The following is a 25,511-nucleotide window of genomic DNA, read 5'->3' as shown; positions in this document are numbered from 1 at the left end:
TGAGAATGGAGCTATGGACTGATGCGCACAGTCCCCCCCCCCCCCGACTTCCATTTCACTATCAGAGGCCTTTCTTCTGGAAACAGCAAAATGGAGGCCAGGGGCAATGCGTGCGAGCTGTGGCGAGCAGCTGCAGAAGTGGGCAGGCTGTCGGTATCGCTGCCATGAGGTGAGACCATGGAAAAGACACCCCCCAAAAATAAGACCTGGTACCTCTTTTGGAGGCAAAAAAAAGACCGGGTCTTATTTTCAGAGAAATACGGTACATACTTAACTACAATAGTGTAGTCTAATTGGAGCTACCTTTGTATCTAATCCAGAACTTTCAATTGGTACAAATCTCGGCAGCCAGTTTATTTTTATAAAGAATAAGAGATTGTATTACAACTCTGCTTACAAAATAATGTGCTGGATACACATTTCCAGGCAAACTAAAAAGTGCTGGTCATTACCACTGAAGCCCAAACTATTGGAGTGAATAGCTTACTAACTTAAGAGTTTTGCACAGAGTTGCCACAAGTTCATTTATGTTGCCATCACAGCTGTATGGGACATACTTTGGACAGAAATGACATCTTTATTAGCTTTTAAAAAGACCCTTAAAAACACAACCTTTTGCTCAGGGTTTTACACTGGACATGCTTTCTAACTTTTAAGTTTAATGATATGTGGAACTGGTTTTGTTTATTTAACTTATATTCTAACTGTTCTTCATGTTTTTATTTTACATTTGTTTTTAATGTAAATTGTTGAAAAACTAGTTGGTGATTTATCAATTTATAGATCCATATTTGCTGAATGAGGGCTGCTGAATGCCTGCCATTCTTTTTTAAGAGAACATCTTTGTCTATGTGACGTGAGAACATTACCAAGTAAGATTGATCAGCATTTATAGAAGTATATACTGAGGTCAGATTTAAAGAAGTATTAATGTAACAGAAAATTAATGTTATTATATCTAATATACATATTGAAAATCTAGGGAGAGGAGTCGGTCATTACCCCTGAATTGTATCTGAAGAGAAATGAGAGGGGAGAAAGGAGAAGAGAGAGGGAAAAGAGTAGAGGAGTGGGGGGGGGGAAGGAAGTAGGAAGGTTGGAGGAGAAGAGGAGGAGAAGTGGGGAGAAATGGGAGGGGAGCGGTGAAGGAAAGAGGAGAGGAGAGGAAGAAGAGGGAAGTAGGGGAGAGAGAGGAGAGTAGAGAAGAGGGAGTGGATACAGTAAAAGGGGAAATGGATGAGCAACAGCAAAATTTATGAGTATGTATTTTTGTCATTAAGAGTATCTGATAGATAAGAATGTAAAAAGAATGTATGTTAATACTTGATAAAATATTACAGTATATTTGTATGGGGGAGAGTTGGGAAAAATAATAATAATAAAGATTGGTCAGCATTTAGTATAAGAGAATGATTTCCAAAATGCAGAGCTACTGAGCAAAAACCCTAATACAGACAACTAAAAATAAGCTATTGACACAGACATATCACATAATTCCTCAAGGCACAGGGAATTAGTGTAGGTGAATCAACAGAAGGAAGGACATAGAGAAAGGCTTTGATGATCAGTGTTGTCTACTATTCACTTAGTAAACCAGTATGTTTTTTTAAAAAAATAAGCAGGTCTAGTATTTGTGGGGCTATTTATGTAAGAACACATGAAATGACTTTGTATCTATAAAATTTGATCTAACAGTTTTGTCTTTAGCAATAAAACAAAATATTTTTGATAGAGTTTAATTGTGGATATATTATGTATTGATGCAAAACAGTGAAACTCTTAATCTAGTGGAAAGACAGTATGATGATCCTGGACTTGGAAAGATAACATTCAATTCTTAGTCCAGAAAAATAATCAGATAAGTAATAATAAATAAATTTCAATCCCTGAAGTCTGATTACGAAACCAGTAACCTGGGACAAGGAAGCTGGACAGCAAGGAATGCAGACCTCCTTCTTGATCGACTGTTTTTATGTTTGTTTAAGATTTTCAGTTAGGAGCTGGGCACACATAAACAAGGCAACTAAATGCCTTTTAATCTCCACCCCACACATCACACCCATACTCTTCATGCTGTAAAGGGCAAAATTCATCAAAGAGATTCTGTTTGTGTGAGCTGACCTTTGGGCTCACACAAATTATAAAGCAATTATTGTTAAAGGTTCAGTCAGATACCATTTTGATGTAACAGCACATTGTGTGTTGGTGTATGTGGTTGGAAAGGAAAATGCTGTAGTCATTTTGCATTCACAGAGTATTTTTATATTTTATATCCATTTCTTTTTCAGATTTGTCTTTTGATCCAATGACTTTATGAGCTAGCTTTCTAATTTAAAATGTGCTTATTTCTCCAATTCATCCTTCCCCCTCCAGACCTCCCCAGCTGCTCTGAGATAATGATGTTGGCCTGGCTGCCTGGAAATTCTGGAAACTGTAATCCTAACTGATCAGAATGACACTATTTGGGAAGTGTTGGCCCAATGTCTTTAATAAGTATTTTATTAAGTGAAAATAATATCTCTCATTTTTCTCTTAAAATACTCTAGATTGAGTGAATAAGTAAGAAAAGGTATGCAGAATAACAGAGCTGGAAGGGACCTTGGAGGTCTTCTAGTCCAACCCCCTGCTCAAGCAGGAAATACTATACCATCCATTTCTGACATAAAAATGATGGGCCCACTAAACAGGCATAACTTGCTGAGCACCAGACAATAAGTAAGTAAACTTTGAACCAACTTCAGTTTTTGGGTGGTCTTCAAAATCAGCTCCATCTAGAAGCATGGCACAGTCCAATTATGTGATGAGAAGAATGTGAGTCTCTCTATTAACGTCTTCCTGCTCCAGGTAGGTCCACAAGTGGTGTACCAGTTGCAGGCAGGCAAAGAACCTTCTGGATACAGTTCCCACCTATGACCTGAGCAGTAATCTTCATACTAGGAGACCACCAAGTCATAGATCAGGGATTGTGCTATGCCTTCAAGATCAAACACTAGAACCCATAGAGAGCTGTGATAAAAAAGCTCCATCTTGTTAGGATTCAATTTTAGTCTGCTTTGTTCCCTCCAGATCCCAGTGACTTTCAGAATTTCCCCCCAAAATGGATGAATTATATTTGCATTCATTCATTCCAGTATTCTGAAGCCTTGAAACATATTTTCAAAAAAGCAAGGAAGAAGATGCAATATTGAAAATAGTTCTTACTGATAGCTTATCTAAATTCTAGATTGCAAAATGGAGATGCCCTTCATCCAAACATGCTTATATTGTACAGTATGTGTTACTGCCTGGTATACACAATACAAAATAAATATTAGCATAACAAAAAAAATAAGCAGAAATGTTTCAAAAATGAATTTTGAAACAGTGAAATGTCAGCAGACTGCTTTATTTTGATATTTATTTTTAGTGGAAGGTATGTTATATTTTTAAAGCAAGGATTACTAAAAGGAACTGTGCTACAAAAAAGACTTTCTGTATAAATTGTTATGTGATTCTAAAGAGATTTGCTTTTTTTGTCACTGAATGAAAACATGCTCACATTTTATCACAGGGTTGAGTTATTTTAATGTCCATCTCTGCTATTTGGTATTACTGTTTGCTTAGTTAATTGTAGACTTTTAAAATGTTTATCATGGATGTTTTAGAATGAAGTGCTTTGTAAACCACTCAGAGTCTGTTGACAGTAATATAAACTATACATGATTAAATCAATAATAAATAAGCTAGACTGCGTGCAGTATGTATTTGATTCATATCCCACAAAAATGGTTATCAATAAATAAAAATAATAATGCAGAAACAAGAAATATAGATGAAAATCAGTGTTAAAAATTATTAACAGCTGTTAAATGCATTCTATAGCCTGGGAACAATGTAGAAGTCTTCATCTGAGCCCAGTAAACAGATATCTAAGAACAGAGGCATTTTCCTATTTTATTTTACTGCAGTTTTCCTATTTTGTTTAGGTTCAATGTGATAAAATCTTCTGATGAAAGGTAGCTTACAAATATTTACATAACTAAAAATGTAAGTTACTCAGCACAGTAAAAGTCATATAATAAACAAATAGCTGACAACATTACTAAGTACAATCAAAGTCAGATGGAGATGAATATGGTCATCATAAAATAAAACTGCTGCATGTTGAGAAAACAATTTGTTGCCTGAGTGAAGTGATTCAATGTGCCTCATCAACAAATTAAATGTTCTTGACTCACAGCACAGAATTTTCCCCCCATATATTTTACTGATTTTTTTAAAACATAAATCACTTAATAGTTGGTAAACAGCATGTTTGCTGGGTTTATATTTGTCAAAAATAATGTCAAAAATAATAATTAACAATTGATTTCTGTAATCCATAATCCACATAGTACATTTAATTTTCCCTTTCCCCCAAAATGTCTTCTTTGCAAACCTTGAAATAATCCAGTTCTTATTATTTTGATAAATAACAGTTACATATATGATTTTTCCCCAATATTCCTAGAAATAATGATCACATCAATATATTTCTTTTCTATCTAATCTTTCAGGTTGCCTCATCTTATATCCTGTTACAGTCCTTATTTAGATTTGTTTCTCCCATAAAATTCAAAGTATTCTTGCTGGTTAAGATTTTCTCAACAATTACATTTAAAGATTTAAATCCATTTTTCCCATATAAACCATCTCTACACTTTTACATTTCTTAAAAAATAGGTAAGGAAAAGAAAGCAAGAGTAAAGAAACATAAAAAGTAAAATACTACTTAATATATATATTCCTCCTAAGCTAATATATATTTGTTCCAAAATTTCTTATTCTTTTTAACCATTATTAAAAATATATTTAATCTTTAAATATTCCATTTAATGTGTGTAGCCATCTAATCCAGACATGTCAAACACAAGGCCTGCGGGCCAGATCCGGCACAGGGAGGGCCCAGATTTGGCCCCTGGGGGCTGTCCCAGAAATGGCAAGGAACCGGCCCCCGCTGCCCCAGCCCTGGCCCACCGCAACCCAACTAGGCACTCTGGCGCATGTACACAGAAATGGCGAGTGGTCAGGGGCTGGTGGTGTGCAGCAGCAGCTACAGCTCATTTGCCTCAGCCTGCCCTGCCCCTCCCAGCTTAACCCTGTCACACCCAGCCACGCTCCACTTTGCTGGGCTTCTCCTCGAGTCGCTCTGCTTTGCCAGGCCAGCCTCCCCATGACTGGCCCTGTTTTGCAGAGCCTTTCCTCGCTTGCCTAGCACCCCAGGGCACACCCAGCCTGTGGGATGAAAGGCGCAGAGATATGAGTGTGCAGCTGCCGGCTCCCAGTCGCCCTCTCCACCACGTGGTAGGACCAGAGAGGGAAACGGAGCAGTCATGCAGAGCCGTAGCCTGGAACTCTGTGGTGGCTGGAGAGAAAGGGTGAGAAGGAGAAAGCAAGAAGGGTTCTCTCTCTCTCTCTCTCTCTCTCTCTCTCTCTGAGTGTGTGTGTGTGTGTGTGAGAGAGAGAGAGAGAGAGAGAGAGAGAGAGAGAGAGAGAGAGAGAGAGAGAGAGAGAGAGCGCAGAGAGAGAGAGAGCAGAGAGCCAGGAGAAAGCCGTGTTACAAAAAAGGGGACCTTCCACCTTTCTTCCCCCCCCCCTTTCTCTCTTTTTTTAAATCTCCTCCTGCTCCGTTCAGGAAGGGTTTCTCTCTCTCTCTCTCTCTCTCTCTCTCTCTCTCTCTCTCTCTCACTCTCTCTCTCTCACTCTCTCTCTCTCTCTCTCTCTCAATGTGTGTGTGTGTGTGAGAGAGAGAGAGAGAGAGAGCAGAGCGAGAGCAGAGAGAGAGAGAGCAGAGAGCCAGGAGAAAGCTGTGTTACAAAAAAGGGGACCTTCCACCTTTCATCCCCCCCCTTTCTCTCTTTTTTTAAATCTCCTCCTGCTCCGTTCAAGAAGGGTCTCTCTCTCTCTCTCTCTCTCTCTCTCTCTCTCTCTCTCTCTCTCTCTCTCTCTCTCTCTCTCTCTCTGTGTGTGTGTGTGTGTGTGTGTGTGTGTGAGAGAGAGAGAGAGAGAGAGAGAGAGAGAGAGAGAGAGAGAGAAAGCAGGGAAGCAAAAGTGTGGAGAAGGGGAGTGTTGCAGATTAAGCAAATTTACAAAAAGAGGGGAACTCTCTCTGTCTGTCTCTCACACACATACATACACGTGCTACGTGGGGAAGGTGGTGTGCAGACAGTGGAGAGAGCAAACTCACAGACTGGCTTTGTGGTCTATTTCTCCCTCCTTCCTTCCCTAAAATCCAGGCAATAATAGAACTCTTTGGATTGAATGGGAAGTTAAAAGGAATTGGTGTGAGCTGAAATTAAAAGGCCGAGTCAACTCCCCCCCTCCAAATTATTTTGTCAGAGACTGGAAAGTGTTTCTTGCTTCTACTTCCCCTCATCTTCTCTTTTATAATTTAATCCAGTCTTGCCCAAACTAATATCTTTTGGGTGTCATGGACCATAGTTCCCATCATCCTGTGGCTATGCTGGCTAGAAATGCAATGCCTTATTTTCTCTGTAGTATGTGCCTAGCAGACAGTAGGTCTGTGGGATTTAGATGTATGTAAACATTTGTTTCTTCTGCCTAATTTATTAAATCTACATCTAATTTGAAATTAAAGTTTCTGAGAAATCCAGGGTGGTTTAAAAGAAAACTCTCAAAGACAACTATTGTAAAGCATCACTAGCACTGCTTAAAACAATATTAAAAATGTGTATATAAAGAAAGAAAAATATTAGTAGTAATGTACTTAGTGCTGTTTGACCATAAAATGTGTTGTTATTCTACATATGCCTGGCTGAACAGTGTGTTTGGAGTTGCCTCTAAACAGGTGAGGGATGTACTGTTCATATTTTCCTTGGGAGAAAGTTCTATAATTGGGGTGCTGTCTCTGAGAAGGCTCTGCTTGTGGCCACTGTTCTATAAACCAAACCAGGGGGACCATCTGGTCTAAATGGATGGTAAACAAAGATGATTAGGGAGCTGGAGGCTAAAACATATGACAAATGTTTGTGGGAATTGGGTATGTCTAGCTTAGTGTAAAGGACTAGGGGTGGTGACATGATAGCAGTGTTCCAATATTTGATGGGCTGCCACAGAGAAGAAGGGGTCAACGTATTTTCCAAAGCATCAGAAAGCAATAATAAATGGAAACTAATCAAGAAGAAAAGCAGCCTAGAACTAAGGACTTGTGAAAACAACTAACCAGTGAAAAGGCTTGCCTTCAGAAGTTGTGGATGCTCCATCACTGGAGGCTTTTAAGTAGAGATTGGATATTCCGCTGTCTGGAATGGTAATGAGCAGGGGCTTCGACTAAAGACCTCAAAGGTCTCTTCCAACTCTTTTTCTTTGAGAGAAGTGCTGCCAACCTCTCCCCCTCCCCTCATCCCTTCCTGGGCACAAGGAGAAGGAGGGAGAGAGGGAGGAAAGGAAGGAAGGAAACAGGAAGAAAGAAAGGGAAGGGAGGAGATGGAATGAAAAGGAGGGAGGCAGGGAAGGGAGGGAGGGAGGAAAGAAGGAAGGAAGGAAGAAAAGAAAGGGGAAGGAAGGAGAAGGAAGGAAGGAAGGAAGGAAGGAAGGAAGGAAGGAAGGAAGGAAGGAAGGAAGGAAGGAAGGAGATTGGAATAAGAGGGAGGGAGGGTCTGAGGGAATTCCTGCTTTAGCACTTGGCCACCAGCAGCCCTGTTGCCCTTTCACCATCCCCTGGTGGTCTTCCATCCTATGGCTGAGGATGCTTTGGTTATAAAGCCAGGTCTCCTCGCATGGAGAGGGAGTGGACCTCCCTTTGACCCAAGCACTTTGTCCTCCTGTACCCACCATGAGCAACCTGGCCAAGGAGAAGGAGCACAGAGCAGCAGCCTTGAGGAGGAGGTAAGCGCAGGTGGGTGCCCCCTTGGGGAAGTGCAGCTAGGCAAGGCAGGGCTGTGGGGTCCTGGTGTCGTGGGAGCTCAAGGGTCAGGCTGGGCTCTTGACCTTCGCTGCCCAGGGCTCCGTGCAGTCCGTGCCACCGTCCAGGGGCCCCGTGCACAGCCTGAGGCTCAGTGAGCTCCTCCAATGGACCATGCCCCAGTGCTCACCTCAGTTCCACCCCACCTTCCACCGGAGACCCTTGGATCTGCCCCAGTCCTGCCCAGGCCCACACAGGTGCCCCTGACGTGAGTGATGTCGAGCTGACCATGCCCCACTCAGTAAGCCATGCCCATGCTGGCCACACACACCCGGCCCCCAAATGGCAACCACAATGCTGATGCGGCCCTCAATGAAATTGAGTTTGACACCCCTGATCTAATTCTTTAACTCTTATTCAAAACATTTTTTCTTTTTTATACATTATAATTTCCCTAAATTCAAATACATTTAATTATCTAAAACATTTCCTTCATCTAAGCCGTTTCAACAGTATTACATTGCTTATATCAAGAAATAAAATTAAAAAGGGAGGGAAGCAATTCATCCCTCTTAGAATGACATATGTATTCAGAATCTTTTCTATTTCTTTAACCATATTCAAACAAATGTTTCTTTTTTAAATATTCTCTCTGGTAGATCCCATCATCTATTTTCTTAATTTTCACTTTAATCTTTTTCCCTTGACCAGTATCTTTCTTTATCAATGTGTTTTGCTGAATCAAAAAGTTTTTCCATATATTCATGACTGTTGCTGTAGGTATAAGAAGTAAATCAAATAAAGTGTCTTTATATAAGGCTTTTGCCTTTCCATGTTTCTTGAAAATCTTTTTCTTTTTCTCCTTCTTTGCTTCTCTTATCATTTCCTTTCTCTCTGATGTTTTCAACATCTCTACATTCCATTTTATCCAATCTGTTTTTTTTGTCCTCAGATTTATTTTGCAGTCTTAAGGAATGAGTTGTTTTTTCCATTTCTTGTAAATTTTTCACACTAGGATTAAATCATGTTTTCTTGCTTAAGTTAAGTTCCGCCTTTGAGTCTCTATTTTCAATGTTATGTCCACTTATTTGTTTTGTCTGCTCCTTCTCTGTTGTTATTTCCTGGAACTTTTTTTGTTGTAGAGTTAACTTAGAAATAGATTGATTTATATTTTCAAAGTTATTTTGGATTACTTTGTGATTTGAACTCAGTGTTATTTGAATTAGTTGCAGTATACTATATATCTCCTTCTGAAAGGTATTTGTTTTCTTGGTATGTTCTATCTACACGTCTATGATCCATGATGGCCAAAAGTTGAAGTTTTCCTTTTTATCTGCAAATAGCTTTAGAGTCCCGGTTAAATAGATATTTATAATCCAAAGACTTCAAAAAAGATTTTTTTTTTCTAAACTTTATAATTCTCTTTGTCTGCAGCCCAGATTGTTGTCTTTTTTTGTCACAGCTGTTTTTTGTTATTAAAGCTTTAAAGGTCACAAACACAGATTAACTTTTCCAAAGTTCTCTATGGAAATCATAACTGTCATAATCTTCATCCACCAAGAGGTGTCAGCATCTATTTAGTTTTCAATATGAACAATGGTCTTTAAAATGAGAGTCTTAACCATTCAACAATTTTAAACTTGTCCAAAGTTAAATTTTAGCTTTCAAGTTTATAAATTTATTTCACTGCCATATATTTTGACCCTCCATGGAAATTTTAATTCTCCGCTTCCATCAGTATAAGGGTGGGGCGGAAGTCCCCCTTTCACTTTCGGAGATATTTTGCTTCTTGGAGATCTTTTCCAGGAAATTAAGTGTAGAATAGAAAAGGGAAGATCAGATTCCTCACCCAGTTTCAAGCACGCTGTTTACTGTTGTGCTGGTTAGTTCTTTTGGACTTTGGTTGCAAGTAGCTTGGGCTGATCAGTGAAATACACCCTTCTTTCTTTGCTACCTTTCCAGGGCGGCTTGGACCCATTAGGGTCTCCAGGCAAGAGGAAAATTAGCTGCGGGGGTGCGGCGGTCCGCAAGCCCACAACCAGTTGCTACCGCGCAGGACCGGAAGTCAGCACATTTGTTTTTTAGTGTTGTTCTATTATATCCAATTCTTGGAGACTATCTAGGTTTTTAGAAGTGGCTTGTCATTCTTAGGGCTGAGAGAAAGTGAGTGGCCTAAGTTGGCTTTGTGCCTAAAAGCAGGACTAGAATTCAGTCTCCCAGTTTCCAGCATGATGCCTTAAGCATTACATCAAACTGGTTTTCAAGAAAAGGCTTAATCTGGAATAAAAGAATATTGTTTGGTTGTTTTCCTGCCTTGAATATGGGATAGCTCCAAGGCAAAAACAGATTTCTCACTATGTGGCTACTGCTTTATTCCATGTTGCAAAAAGGCTGTTACTGAGTTCTTGTGGCTGTCAGTTCACTCACCTCTGTTGTGAGTCCATGACCTTACTGATTGATTAAGATCTCCCTGGAGAAGGTATATGGTTGGGTTCAAGTGATGGTTAATGCCTCTTTGCATCAAAGGTTGGTACACTATTTTAAGAGGCCATCCTTGGATCTAGCCAAGTTAGACAATGCTTGGTCTCCAACCTTTGCTTTTGGAGAAAGGTTGCTGAGGTGGAGGTTGGCATTCAGAGGACCCTAGTTGAAGTGGATTATTTAGACCTTTTCAGTCTAGGTCCAGGTCAGAGTATAGCATTGAGATGTGCTTGGTGATGACCTCTGGACAGTTTGGAATGTGATGCTACAACTATCCTTGCTCTCTTAGTTCTCTCAATGGTTTTCATTACCATCATTCATTGTATCCTTCTGGATGGTTTAGGGAGTTGGGAATGAGAGGCAGTTTTGGAGAGGTTTTCTTCCTTTTTCCAAGACTGTTTCCAGTCAATATTGGGGGGGGGAAGAGAAATCAGTGTGGGGAAAGGGGAAAGAAGTAAAAGTAGCTACAGAGGGAATACATAACATTCCTCTTTTTCACCACCCTGTGAAGCAGGTTGGACTGGAAAATAATGTCTAGCCCCAGGGGCTAAGGGGTCTCCCTATTTCTAGCCCAACACCTTAAACACTACCCTACAGTGGCTCTTCCACAATGGATTGAAAATACAGAAAGCTGTATATGCATTATGACATGTTTACGAGTTGATTTTTGCTAAAGCAAATCCATTATACTATTTCTTGCTGTAGTTATTTTTCTCAGATGCTGATGATAAAGAATAGGAAAGAATGCTCTTTCCCTTGGAAAATGTATAAACAGTTTGGCAGCTTTTAAGATTTTCAATAGACCTGTTGTTATGCCACTTTTTATTATATTTCTGGAATAAATAGTAAGAAGCGCCTAAACATATTTTTATTAAGATTTTAAAAATGGGAAATGCATTTACTATACCATAAAGAAAGTAGGTTAGGAGAGATTACTCAAGATTCCAAGAACTTTCTTTAATTTTTTTATAATTTCATAAGCTCTTGTTTCTAGTGTGCAGCCTATATTATGAAACATATTCTATTGAGATGAAACAAGTCTCCCTAAGAAGAAAAGGCTCAAACATATTTATTTATCCAGCTATTTTAACATTCAAATGTTTTAATGTTTAAATGTTTTAGTCTTATTTCAACTGCAGTTTTATGCTTATGACTGATGGGATTTACATAGGTCATCCAGAATTGTTAACTCTTTTTTTCTAAAGAAATGTATAAATAAATAAGAGGTTCACATCATAGGCCACTGAACATGGTTCAGAAAATATGAAAATATGAAAATCTAGTCAAATATTTCAACCAGATATAAGTAGTGTAATAAAAACATTAAAAAGGAGTGATCTTCAAATCTAAATTAGCCATAAAATATATTAAGTAAATATTTCAACCTTGTACTTTGCCTTATAAAAGGAAATTGCAAAAGGCTTAAGAATTGACTTTGGGGGCCTTCCGGTTTGCGCGTGCGGTGCCAGCGGATGTGTGAGAAGAACCTTCTCCCCGCTGTCTGAACTTTCTTCCTCGGAGGACCCTGAAAAGGGTCAAAAGTCGCCCTGGAGGGGCAACCACTGTGAGGAGGCCCTCCCTGCAATCGCAGAAGGGCAGCAGCCCTTGACTTGATCCAGAGCAGCTCCTCTGGCCTGAAGAAGAAGAGATCGGCCATTAATATGGCCAATCATTAAGCCATTCCCTGCCGAAAGCCAAAAGCACTATCAAGCACAACGAAGCAAGCTGGAGGATCTGGGTGAGATCTTACCTTTCTTACTCCCCTAACTACTTTCCTGTGGGACTTTCCTGAAAATTGTCTCCCCCACTTTTGAAAGAGCGGCGACTACTTACTTGGAGAATTAAAATTTTAAAGCCTTAAAAGAAATGGTAATTATTAACTGAATAATTAAGCAATTGTACTTGTACTTTTGGAACTCTTGGGATATTAAAAAATCCTTATTTTTATGGGAACCTACTATCCTATCTACCTTTTAAGCTGTGAAAGAAGGGCAAAAAGGGGAAAAAACCCGGACTTTTATAAGTTTGGAAAAGATTTTACAGGCTAGTGAGGACATCTTGTGACGAAACCTGATACAGCAAGTAATTTCAGATTTGACCTTGACATTATCTTTAAAGATAAGAATTGGCAACACCTGGCAAAGCAACTTTTAGGAATAGTGGAGGTGGACATTTATTGGCTTTTATTAAAAACAGCCTCCACAAAACACCTATCTGTAAACACCAAAGAAATGGAAGAATTTTTTCCACCACGACTATAAACTCATACTTGAAACAATCCTGGCAGTGGCTGAGCAAATGAAAGCCAGACTGCAAAATAAATCTGACAGCTTAAATCTACCAAACCAAAATGTGACTTTAACTGATGAACTGACAATTCAAAAACCAAACGAAGAGGAGGAAATTAACATCAAAATAGGGGACACTAAAGAACAGCAAATACAATCTACTGAGAACCTTGATGCCCAAATCTTGATTCCAACTACAAAATCTACAATCCAAAAAACAACAGAAGCTGAAGAAAGCAATACTAAGATGGAGGATGCCAAAGGCTTCAAATACAGTACATTGAGAATCTAGCCAACCAAACAACAACCAAAACACTGGACATGACCTCTTACCTGAGCCAAATGGAACTGAAAGAAGAAGAAGATCAGATTAAACTAATGACAAATATACTACACCAAATATTGAGAATTGATTTATTAAAGCAACAATTTCAATGATTATAAAGGGGTTTTCTTTTGAAAAACTGACAATTAGATGGTCTCTCTGGACTCAAACAATATGTGTAGGAAGAAAGGGAGACACACTTGAGAATTTAAAGGCACTGTCATGGAAACCTGTTTGGCACAAAAAGAAGGCTAGAGTTAGATTTTTAAAAACTGGGGTCTTTTCTTCTTCTTTCTTTCCCTACTTGCTGGGATTTCTAATGACAGAGCTTAAATTTTTCTTTAAATGGACCAAGGGAAATCTTCAAAAGATATAAACTGATTTTATATTTAGATTTTATATTTCTAAGGGAAAGGAAAGCTAGCTATTAGAACATAACTCTGAATTATATCATAGAATTTGGAATGATATAACAAAAGATACTTTTTCAATAATTTTTTTTTTTAAATTTTTTTTATTAAATTTATTATTTAAAAACATTGGACACAGTACCAGCGAGCTGACAAACCTTTTTGTCTACAATGTTTAAATATATATATATATACATGTATATATGTACATCAAAAATACACTTAAATACACTTAGATTACAAATCGGTGAAATACCACAATATTTAAAACAGTGAGCTAGTCTGTAAAACCTAATAGAGACCTTTCTTTTTATCCATCCAAAGATACAATTTGTTCCAAATTCTATAATAGTCTGATTGATCTTTATTCTTTAATTCCAAAGTTAATCTGTCCATTTCAGCGCAATCCCAAATTTTCCTAATAACCTCTTTTTGTCCTGGGATCTCATTCTTTTTCCATTTTTGCGCAAATGATATTCTAGCTGCTGTGATAATATGGATCGTTAAGTATAGCACATCTTTAGGATATTTCTCTTTCGTGATTCCCAACAAGAAAAGTTCTGGACTAAACTCCAGATCTTGTTTCAATATTTCTTTCAGCCAAATCCAAATCATTCTCCAAAATTTTTGTGTTTTACTGCAAGACCACCACGTGTGGAAGTATGTGCCTATCTCTTCAGAACACTTCCAACATTTGGGAGATACTGTTGTGTACATTTTTGCTAAGCGGGCTGGGGGGAGATGCCATCGGTAAAACATTTTAAATAAATTTTCTTTATACGATGAGGCCAGTGTTATCCTTTTATTCCTATCCCAAATTGTTTGCCAAGTATCTAGGTCGATGTTATGTCCTAAATTGTTAGCCCAGATCAACATGGGGTCTTTCACTTGCTCTTCAAACAGCTTATATCCCAAAAGTAATTTATAAAAATTCCTTATTTGTTTAGAGTCCGGTCCCAATAATATTTTGTCCAATGCTGTTTCAGAGGTATATATCCCCCATTCATTTTTATCCTTCCTAAATCTCGATTGGATTTGTAAGTAGGCCCACCAATCGAGTTTTATACCTTGTAATTCTAGTTCATTCCTAAGTTTCAATTCCCCCTCCTCATTCAGAATATCCTTGTATGAGATTATGTTACCCAAATCAAACAGATTTGGGTAAACTATCGCTTCAAGGGTGGATAGCCAGACCGGTATTTTGGTGTAATTGTGAGATCTAATTTTTTTCCAAGTATTGAGTAGCGCTTGCCTGATCCGGTGTCTTTGAAAATGCGAGAAAAGACCTTGTTTCTCCGTCCATAGGAAAGCATGCCAGCCATATTGCAAATCGTGACCCTCTAAAGTTAATAGTCTTCTATTTCTCAAGATTACCCATTCTCTAATCCAGCTCAGGGCCGCGGCGTGGTAATATAATTCCCAGTCTGGCAATCCAAAACCCCCATTTTCCTTCGTGTCTTGTAAATATTTCAATTTAATTCTTGGTTTTTTCCCCTGCCAAATAAAATTTAGTGATAATTTATCCAAATTTCGAAAAAATTTAGAGTCGAGTTGAATTGGGATATTCTGAAACAGAAACAGGATTTTAGGCAGAATATTCATCTTAATGACAGCGATTCTTCCCAATAATGAGAGTTTTAGGTTTCCCCATCTTTCCAGGTCACCTTTTATTTGATTCACTACACTATCATAATTATCCTTTTTGAGTGAAGTGCATCTAGCCGTAATGTTAATCCCTAAATATTTTATTTTCTTGACTATTTCTATATCCGTGATTTCGGCCAGATTACCTTTTTGTTTATTGGTCATATTTTTAACAATCATCTTGGTCTTATTTCTATTTATTCGCAGTCCGGCAACCTCACCATATTTAGATAATTCTTCCAATAGCTTTGGTCCCGTCTGACATGGATCCTCCATAATAAAAACTAGATCGTCCGCGAAAGCTTGCAATTTAAAGGTTTCCTTTTTAATGGTTAATCCTTTTATCTTTGGGTCGTTTCTTATAGTTCTCGTTAATACTTCAAGAGTCAATATAAACAGCAACGGTGATAAGGGGCAGCCTTGCCGTGTTCCCTTTTGAATTTGAAACTTGCTAGATGCTTCCCCATTAATAATTATTTTTGCTTCCTGATTGTCATAAATTGCCCTAATTATATTTATAAATTTTTCACCCATATTCATAAAGCTAAGCTGTTGGCACAAAAAAGACCATTTAACATTGTCAAATGCCTTTTGGGCGTCTAAGAAAAGTAATGCCATCTGTTGTTCGCTATGTAATTCATAGTACTCCAATGTATCTAATATTATTCTAATGTTGTGCTTAGTGTGTCTCTTAGCGAGAAAACCATTTTGATCTGCGTGTATGAAATCATTCAGAAATCGTTTCAATCGTTCCGCTATAATTGATGTAAATATCTTGTAGTCCGAGTTAAGAAGTGATATGGGTCTGTAATTTTGGATTAATGTATGGTCTGTGTTATCTTTCGGAATAAGGGTTATGTTTGCCTCTAGCCAAGATTTAGGCGTCCTTGCGCCTTCTAATACTGCGTTAAATACCTCCACTAGGGGTTGAGCTAGGATATTTTGTAATTCTTTATAAATCTCTGATGGAAGACCGTCGGGTCCCGATGCTTTATTATTCTTTTGTGCATTAATAGCTTTTATCACCTCAGATAGTCGAATTTCCTCGTTTAACATATTTCTGGTATCTTCTGTGACCTTAGGTAGTTTGGCTCTTTGAAAATATTCCTCCATTTTCTCCACACTTGCCTGGCTATCTTCTTTATATAAACGTTCATAAAATTCCTGGGCTATAATTTTTTTTTTTCCTCCTGGTGGAATATTCTCCCTTCCTCATCTCGTAGTTCGTGAATCCAGTTTTTCCCCTTTTGTTTTCCCAATTTGTATGCGAGCCACCGGCCCGGTTTATTTGCATTTTCAAAAAAATTTTGTTTCGTGTTTCTCAATTGTTGTGCCAATTTCTCTTTGTCTAGAATGTTAAGTTTGTGTTTAATCAGATCCATAGATTGCTTGATATTCTCTTTTTGTGGATCTTGTTGGAGTGTAACTTCTAAGCTCTTATATTCCTCTTCTAATCTTTCCCGTTGTTGTCTTTTCCCCTTATTTTTATATACCATATATGCCCTCGCTACCCCTCTCATCACAGCCTTAGCTGTATCCCAATTGTTTTGTACTGAGGTGTCTATAGCTTTATTTTCCTTAAAGAAAAAACTTAGTTCTCTCTCCATCTTAGATTTGAATTCGTCTTCTTTTAAAATTGCTCTTTGAAGCGTCCATCTGGATATTTTTTTGGAACCTTTCCAGATAAGTTTAATAGGATTGTGATCTGCCCAAGTACCTGTCGCTATATGTACCTCATCTATTTCTGAACTAATTTCTTTCGTCATCCACACCATGTCTATTCTAGACCATGAGTTATGTCGGTTGGAGTAATATGTATATTGTCTAGCCTTACGATTTCTTTCCCTCCAGACATCTTGGATATTTAGTTCCTCAGCCAAGTTAAGAAAAGATCTCGGTAGAGTTCTTCTCTTCTTTTTCCTAAGCGTCTTTCCCATATAATCCAAATTTATATCTAGGATAGCATTAAAATCTCCTATTAAACAAATCTCCTCATAATCAATGCTACATATCTTATTGTGAAGTGTTTTGAAAAATTGTTCTTGGTTATGGTTTGGGGCATATATCTCTACCATCATGACCTTCCTGTGATTTATCATAACCTCGACTATCAGTATTCTACCCTCTTTATCGTTATAAATTAGTTTTGCAGTCAATTTTGGGTTTACATATAGTGCCACTCCTCTCTTTTTCTTGTGTCGGTCTAAGGAAACGAATAGGTTCCCTATTCTTGGTTGTACTAACAAATATTTTTGTTGTTCCTTTATATGGACTTCTTGTATTGCCACGATATCCAATTGTTGGTGAATAAGCCTATTAAAAAATTTCCGCCTTTTCACTGGCGAATTCAATCCATTAATATTCACAGACATAATACTACACTCACCTCCCTTCATCTTACTTATTTCTGGTTTTTGTGGATCTCGTGATTCGGGGCTCTCTCTCTTCCTTGTCTCTAGTTCCATGTTTCTCTGTTAACTCACCGGATTTGTTCCTTCTATCCTCTGTAGCTAAGATCTTCCCATCCATTGCCACACGTATTGTATCTCTTTCTCTTACCTCCCTTCCATCTTGATCTTCTAAATCTACTTCCTCTTGGCTATGGAAGTGGCGTTTGTAAAAATCTTCTGCCTTCTCTATCGTGTCCAGTCTATGCCTTCTATCCTGCCACGTAACAAGAATACCCTCTGGAGTTAGCCATCTAAAGTTTACATTTTCTCTTATTAGTTTGGATGTTAAGAATTGATAGCCGCGTCTCAGATCCCTCATCCTTTTAGGTATCTGTTTAAGGATGGTGATTGGTTGGCCCCGAAATTCTAATGGTTCCTCTCTAGATCTATGCAGAAGCTCATCCCGAATTGATTTTTTAACTAACCTTACATGTACTTCTTTTGGGAGGTTGTGCCTTCTCGCATAATTAGTTTGGACCCTGTATGTTTCATCAATTTCCGCCAGCAAGATACTTTTTCAATAATTGATGAACTATTAAGATGATAAACAGAATATATTTTTATAAAATAAGAATGCACTGAAATGAACGTTTGTATTTTAGACATGATAATTACTATTTAATCAAATAGGGGAAATGTGGGTTACCAGAAAACTAAGTTTTCTAGATACATTAGGCTATTTTCCCCTTCATGGATTACTGCCTTGTCGTGGCGAAGGGGCTTGCATAATTCAATGAAGCTATGAGCTATGCCATGCAGGGCCACCCAAGATGGACAGGTCATAGAAGAGTTCTGACAAAATGTGATCCACTGGAGAAGGAAATGGCAACCCACTCCAGTATCTTTGCCATGAAAACCCCAAAAGGAAAAAATATATGACGCTGGAAGATGAGTCCCTCGGTCGGAAGGCGTCCAATAAGGTTGAGGGCAAGAGAAGAACGGGACGACAGAGAATGAGGTAGCTGGATGGAGTCACTGAAGCAGTAGGCATGAGGCTAAATGGACTCCAGAAGATGGTAGAGGACAGGAAGGCCTGGAGGAACGTTGTCCATGGGGTCGCAATGTGGTCGGACACAACTTTGCAACTAACAACAATAGGCTATTTTGGAACACTGTATTGCAATTAGGTAAAATTTAACAATAGGACTTGGATATGTATAAGTGAAAATATACTGAAAATTGTTCTAATTGATTGTGTCACAATTAGAAATATATTAATTTCATTATGTTATTGTAATTAAGGGAACTGGAGAGGGAACTCATATTGATGTAATCTGAGCTGATCACAAAAGATTTTGTTATTTGTCATTGTTAACTTTTGATCACCCAACCACTACATTCCTTCATAAATATTTGGATGTAAAATTAGAAAATTAATAAAACTTGGTTTTTTAAAAAAAAATTGACCTTGGAATATCTAGAACAGAAACTTACGAGTTTCTCGCCTGAAAGAACTTCCAACAGTTTGATAAGCATTCGTCCATCACGAAGATCCGTGTACAAGTCTGTAATTCTACAGGATACACGTGCCAAGTGAGAGTTAACCCACTTAGTGAATGTCTTTTTCTGTACTGCCTCTCGCTCATCTAGTGAAGAAGAAAATATACAGTAAAGCTTAGTCATAAAAACACAAACACAAACATTTAAAACACAAACAGCATCTGGACAAGATACATGTCTGATCATACTTCATGGCCTATACTAAGTTATGCTACACATTCAGGTAACTCAGTACCTTCAATTCCAACTGGAGGCAACTCTCCAATAGTGCTTCCAGGTTGATTCCTAAATTTTGATTTAATTAAAAATATAATGATTTAATTAAAAATATAATGAAGGGACGCGGTGGCTCAGTGGGTTAGGACGCTGAGCTTGTCGATCTGAAGGTCGGCAGTTTGGCGGGTCAAATCCCGAGTGCCGCGTAGCAGAGTGAGCGCCTGTTACTCGTCCCAGCTTCTGCCAACCTAGCAGTTCGAAAGCACGTAAAAATGCAAGTAGAAAAATTAGGGACCACTACGGTGGGAAGGTAACAGCGTTCCGTGCGCCTTTGGCGTCTAGTCATGCCGGCCACATGACCACGGAGACGTCCTCGGACAAGCGCTGGCTCTTCGGCTTTGAAACGGAGTTGAGCACCGGCCCCTAGAGTCGGAAACGACTAGCACGCATGTGCGGGGGAACCTTTACCTTTACCTTTTTATAATGATTTGATAATCTATATGCATGTGTTGCCATTTATCCATTACCCTATAATTCTTAAACAAATTTTCAGGCTCCAGAGGCAAAGGTTTATCACAGATCCTGATAAAAGCACCAAGATGAATGTAATACATGCTTCATCTCTCTCCTACAACCCAAAATTAATCTCATATATTGTTAAAACCTTCTCCAATTTGCTGTCCTCAAGATATGCTGGATTAAGTATTGGGAAGGTGATAAGCTTTGATCTAGTTACTTTCTCTGAGTCCAAGTCATATGGGCAAATGCATGGCTGAGTGAGATTTGTTTAGAATGAGTTTTAATTTGGCTACTTCAATCACTTACAACATGTCCAATATACAATGTTGGCTCTACTCAAGCAGCAACAAAGAGCAAAACGTTTTCACTAATACTGCCAGTACTTAAGAGTGGCGTGATGTAATAAAACTTCAGACTACTGTCACAACATATTCAAATAGTATATGAGAGACACATCCATTAGCCCCACAATCCATTAGCCCCAACAACTACATGGTCACTATATTGTTCAGATGTGTATATAATAAGTGGCCATGTACCAAGGAGGGGTTATTTACTAAGAGCAATCCTGGACCAATACAAATAGTCCTCAATTTACACCCATTTGTTTAGTGATCATTCAAAGTTATGTTATTGGAAAAAATGATTAAAAACCAACTGACATAGCATCCCTCCGGTTGCATGATTGTGATCTGGGTACGTGGCAGCTCCTGTGCATTTATGACAATCAGATAATCACCATATGTTATTTTCCCAGCCAGTTTCTGATATGTAAAGTCAATGGGGAAGCCAGAAGGGAAGATTGGAAGTCATGGGCATGTGATGTCTTGTTTAACAACTGTGGCAAAAAGGTCATAAAATTGAATGCAATCAAGTGATGCCACACTTAACTGACTAATTAGTAATAAATTTTCTGGTCCCTATTGTGGTTATTGTCAAAGCAGTACCTATAAAGATCCTATTGTCAACCCTATAATTTATACCAGACTAAGAAACAAATGCTATATGTGTACTGTATACAGTTATTTTAATTAGTACTGCTATAGTAAGAGTATCTTGCAGATCTGAATGTATTTCCCTCTTCCATCACTTTATCTTTATGTGAATTAGGGAGGGACCTGACTGGGGCATTTTCTTAAGGTTGTTTCTTTGAATGAGCTTAGTGAGGGCTCTGATAGTTGCTTTAGTAATTCATTTTCCCACTGTCTATCAAGGCCATTATGACTTCTACACATTTCTCAAGCTCAGCAACTTCAGGATATGTGGACTTCATATCCCAAAATTCCCTAGCCAGCCAGCATGCTAATCCTTACCCTTCAACTCTTGGTCCCCCACAAATATAATTCAGGATGTGTCAAAAATCATTTCCACACTCACTTCTTCCCAGGCCTTCCCTCCATGCACAAAAATGAGGCTGTATAGAATCTGATGAGCAGGAACTCATACAGAAGGAGAAAATGCTATAGCAGCCAAAAGTCTCAGGTTCATAACAACCAGTCCCTTGACCTAACTACCCTCCCAACTCCCAGCCCCTTCCAACTGCATCACATTTCTGTTCTAATAGCTTTTAATTTAATTTAATTTAATTTATTAATATTTCTATACCGCCCTTCTCCCGAAGGACTCAGGGCGGTGTACAGGGCAAGAATAAAACACAGAGATTTACAAAAGATAAAAGATAATTAAATACATGCCCAATTAAAAATACAGTTAATACATACTAAAAAACCCCCAATAAAAATAGTAAAAAAACCCCACCAATCCCCCCTCAGGCCAGGCCGGCTTGCTCGAACAAGTATGTTTTCAGATCGCGGCGAAAGGAGCGAAGATCAGGCGCCGTCCGGAGCTCAACCGGTAACTGGTTCCAAAGCTCCGGGGCGCCCACAGAGAAGGATCTCCCCCTGGGGGCCACCAGTCGACATTCTCTGACCAGTGGCACCCTGAGGAGGCCCTCTCTGTGGGAACGCACAGGGCGGAGGGAAGTAGACGCCGGCAGCAGGTGTTCCCTAAGGTACTCCGGACCCCTGCCATGTAGGGCTTTAAACACCATTACATTTTCACTCTAGAAGCCATGCAACCTGTCTGCCAGAGAGCTCACTGACACTGGTTACCTGTAAATTAATACCGAGTATTCTCTGTGCTGTTTATTTTAACGTATTTTTATGATTTGTTACCTCTTGCATATGTTTACTTAATTTTACACTTCCCTTCATGCTACTTTGAATTATAAGCTGTATGAATAAACAGGACTGGGGAACGTCAAAGACCAGCACTGATGGTGTCTTCCATCTTCTATGGACTACTTTGTAACTCTTATGTCGACCAAACACAGTTCAGGGTTTTATCTTAACAATATTCCATTTTAATTCAGATAATGATTCTAAAGTGGGCTAGCTTTTCAAAAGAAAGCTGGCAAGCAATTTTACCCCATACTCAAGTCCAATTAAACAACCAAAAAAGAATTGGCAGTAAATCAGTATAAGATAACTACCAATAACACTTATTGCCTGAAAGAATTCTGCCCTTTGCAGATTTAACTCATGTAACCTAAAAGCTAAAAGAGGTAAAAGAAAACTAGGTAATGGGTGTGAATTGTTCCAAAACTGTACTAGGCTTGAAATTAATCAAATTTAACAGAAGGCCAAAAGCAAGCAGAATCCACTTAATTTTAAGGAATATTTTCACAACTGTTTGTTCAGCCAACATCAACTATAATTTAGCTCCAACATCTAACCATTTAATGTCCTTTATTTTATACACACAATGGCATACATTGTACATGGTGATAAAAGTATTTTGAAGTAACTTCTAGGAAGGATTTAAAAATATTTTCTCTGTGAGCCCTTTTTCAGATATACCGTATGTAATATCCTTTCAGAGCTTTTTAGTACACTGTCATTATATCTGGAGGGACCTGTTTTGAAGGCACAGTTACCTTGTGGCAACAGGCAGAGTGATTAAATTTCTAATCTCTTTGTTGTTTCCAGTTTAAATATTTAATTGCTCTCCTCTAATGCAAATTGCTGCAATATCTTGGGCAGGTGACAGTGTAGGTCAGAGAAATGTAACCTCTGGCACTCCAACTATTACAAAATTACAATACCTGCACTCCCCAGGAGCATTCAGATGGGAGAATGATACTCAGAATTGTACTTCAGCAATATTTGGAGGGCCACGGGGCAGTGTGTCCCTCTAATCAACATAATGCCTCCAGATAAATCAGGGCAGCAATTCCTGACACAACTATAAGCCATAGGGAAATGGTAACTACAAATTTTTTTCTTCACCTTCTCCATAGCCTTTACAGGTGGAAGCCCATTCTATATGTTACCTTCCATCTATAGATATTTCTCTCTTATTTCCCAATGTTTTAAAATCTTGGGGACCAGAACAGGATAAATGTTCCTCTGCAAACTGTCATTGTCCACACCATAAGATAAGGTTGCTGAAGCTGATAAAATTCACAGGCTGAAATAGGAAGTAGCTACTGGTACTTCATCAGAAAGTGAAAACCACATTGCTAACTGATGCATGAAAATTGAGCTGCTCTTTACTGAGTACAGTATAATCCCGTAACACTGGAAAATAGGAACAAATCCCTTTTCTAAATTTATATAAAATAGAATTATATTTTCTTATGCATGGTGACTTAATTATAACTGTCTGGCAACAAATCAACATCAACAAATAAACAGATATATAGCTTATAAATATATTATACTAAATATTATATTATATTGTGAGCTGCCCAGAATAATTTGGAGTAAGAAAGGGGCTAAATTGAATAAATAACTACATTAAAAACAATTATCTTTTATCTGTTCAGTAATAAAAGTTATTCTACCATATTGCAGAAATCTAAAACTATTGCATATGAAAGTCTAAATTATTTAATATATTTATATCCCACCTGGCTACCCCTAATTTAAGGTACATCTAAAACTGTTGAACTTCAGGAAAATGGTTACATCAGACCAGTGGTGAGATTCAAATACCTAAAGAACTGGTTCTCTTATTGGATGCAGGCCTGGGCCTCCGTGGCCTAGAACAGACTTCCAGAAGTGGTATCCATGCATTTCCAGCAGGCCGTTCTAGGCCTGGGAGGCCTCCTCCAGGCCTCCAAGGCCTAGAATAGACTTTTGGAAGCAGTGTGCATTCAGCCAGTTCTGCAAACTCAGCAAAATTTAGCTACCGGTTCTGCCGAACCTGTGCGAAGTGGCTGAATCCCACCACTGCATCAGATACAGGCATACAGTACAAATCATCATAATGTCACTGCTCAAATGATGCAATTACTAATTTACATCATTTGAATAAAAATATCCTGGCATATTATTATTTACTTCCCCTTGCTTTCCTTGCATATATCTATAATGTTAGAGCATGTTCTGCTATCAACAGAACTTCCAATATCCATAGAGTCTAGCCTTTCACAATCTGGTACCTTTTATCAATTGGGATTATAGCATCCAATATTATGTTATGTATTTTTCCAATTTCTTTTGCAAAATATTAATTGTATGATTTTTAAACACAACCATCTTCATACAGTATAGTTTATTTCTCCATCACCTGATCTTAATTTCTGGTGAAATAATAATAATAATAATAATTGATGATGATGAAAGGGACCTTGGAGGGCATCTAGTCCAATCCCCTGCTCAGGCAGGAAACCCTATACCATTTCACACAAATGGCCGTCCAGTCTCTTTTTAAAAACTTCCAGTTTTACAGCATTCACAACTTTTGGAGGCAGGTTGTTCCACTAATTAATTGTTCTAACTGTCAGGAAATTTCTTCTTAGTTCTAGGTTGCTTCTCTCTTTGATTAGTTTCCATCCATTGCTTCTTGTCCTGCCTTCAGGTGCTTTGGAGAATAGCTTGTCTCCTTTTCTTTGTGGCAACCCCTGAGATATTGGAACACTGCTATCATGTGACCTCTCATCCTTCTCTTCATTAAACTAGTCATACCCAATTCCAGCAACCGTTCCTTGTATGTTTTAGCCTCCAGTCTCCTGATCATTTTGTTGCTCTTCTCTATATTTTTTCTAGAGTCTCAATATCTTTTTTACATCGTGGTGACCAAAACTGGATGCAGTGTTCCAAGTGTGGCCTTACCAAGGCATTGTAAAGTGGTATTAATACTATATGTGGTCTTGATTCTATCCCTCTGTTAATGTAGCCTAGCACTGTTTTGGCTTTTTTGGCAGCTGCAACAAACTGCTGGCTCATATTTAAGTGATTGCCCATTAGGACTCCGAGATCCCTTTCACAGTTACTACTTTTGAGCAAGGTACCACCACCTGTGCATTTGGTTTTTCTTGCCTAAATGTAGAACCTTACTTTTTTCACTGTTGAATTTCATTTTGTTAGGTAGTGCCCAATGTTCAAGTCTGTCAAGATCCTTTTGTATCTGGAGTGTTGGCTATTCGTGCCAGCTTTGTGTCGTCTGCAAATTTGATGAATTCCCCATCTATCCCCTCATCCAAATCATTGATGAAGATGCTGAAGAGCACTGGGCCCAGAACAGAGTCCTGGGGTACCCCACTACACACTAGCCTCCACGTAGATGCAGTTCTATTGAGGACCACACACAGTGTGTACGGCTGGTTAGCCAGATACGAATCTACGAAAGTTATCAGTCCTGCTTTTTGGGAATGTTCCATGAACTTTCTCAAGAAGAACTGTTTCATGCATGTACAAGGAGTCCCAACTTGTCCAATAAAATAGATATTCCCCTAGCTGTGCTTCACCCACTGAGTATACATCACATTCTAAGGCACGGGTATCAAACTCA

The 25,511-nt window shown here is 38.5% G+C and overlaps 1 protein-coding gene across 3 annotated transcripts in view; it reads right to left on the bottom strand.

The window, feature by feature from the left end:
• SPTBN1 (spectrin beta, non-erythrocytic 1) overlaps nucleotides 1–25,511 on the bottom strand; it is a 209,357-nt gene that overhangs the window by 73,322 nt on the left and 110,524 nt on the right. For all 3 annotated transcript variants that reach the window (XM_083373144.1, XM_083373145.1, XM_083373146.1), the window contains one exon: nucleotides 18,915–19,066. In XM_083373144.1, the coding sequence (XP_083229270.1) occupies nucleotides 18,915–19,066 (152 nt within the window). The remainder of the gene's footprint in view (nucleotides 1–18,914; nucleotides 19,067–25,511) is intronic.

The sequence above is a fragment of the Vipera ursinii genome (assembly GCF_947247035.1).
Source record: "Vipera ursinii genome assembly, chromosome: 1".
Taxonomy (NCBI): domain Eukaryota; kingdom Metazoa; phylum Chordata; class Lepidosauria; order Squamata; family Viperidae; genus Vipera; species Vipera ursinii.
The sequence above is the reverse complement of the archived record's forward strand: the minus strand, read 5'-3'. Positions and strand labels throughout refer to the sequence as shown.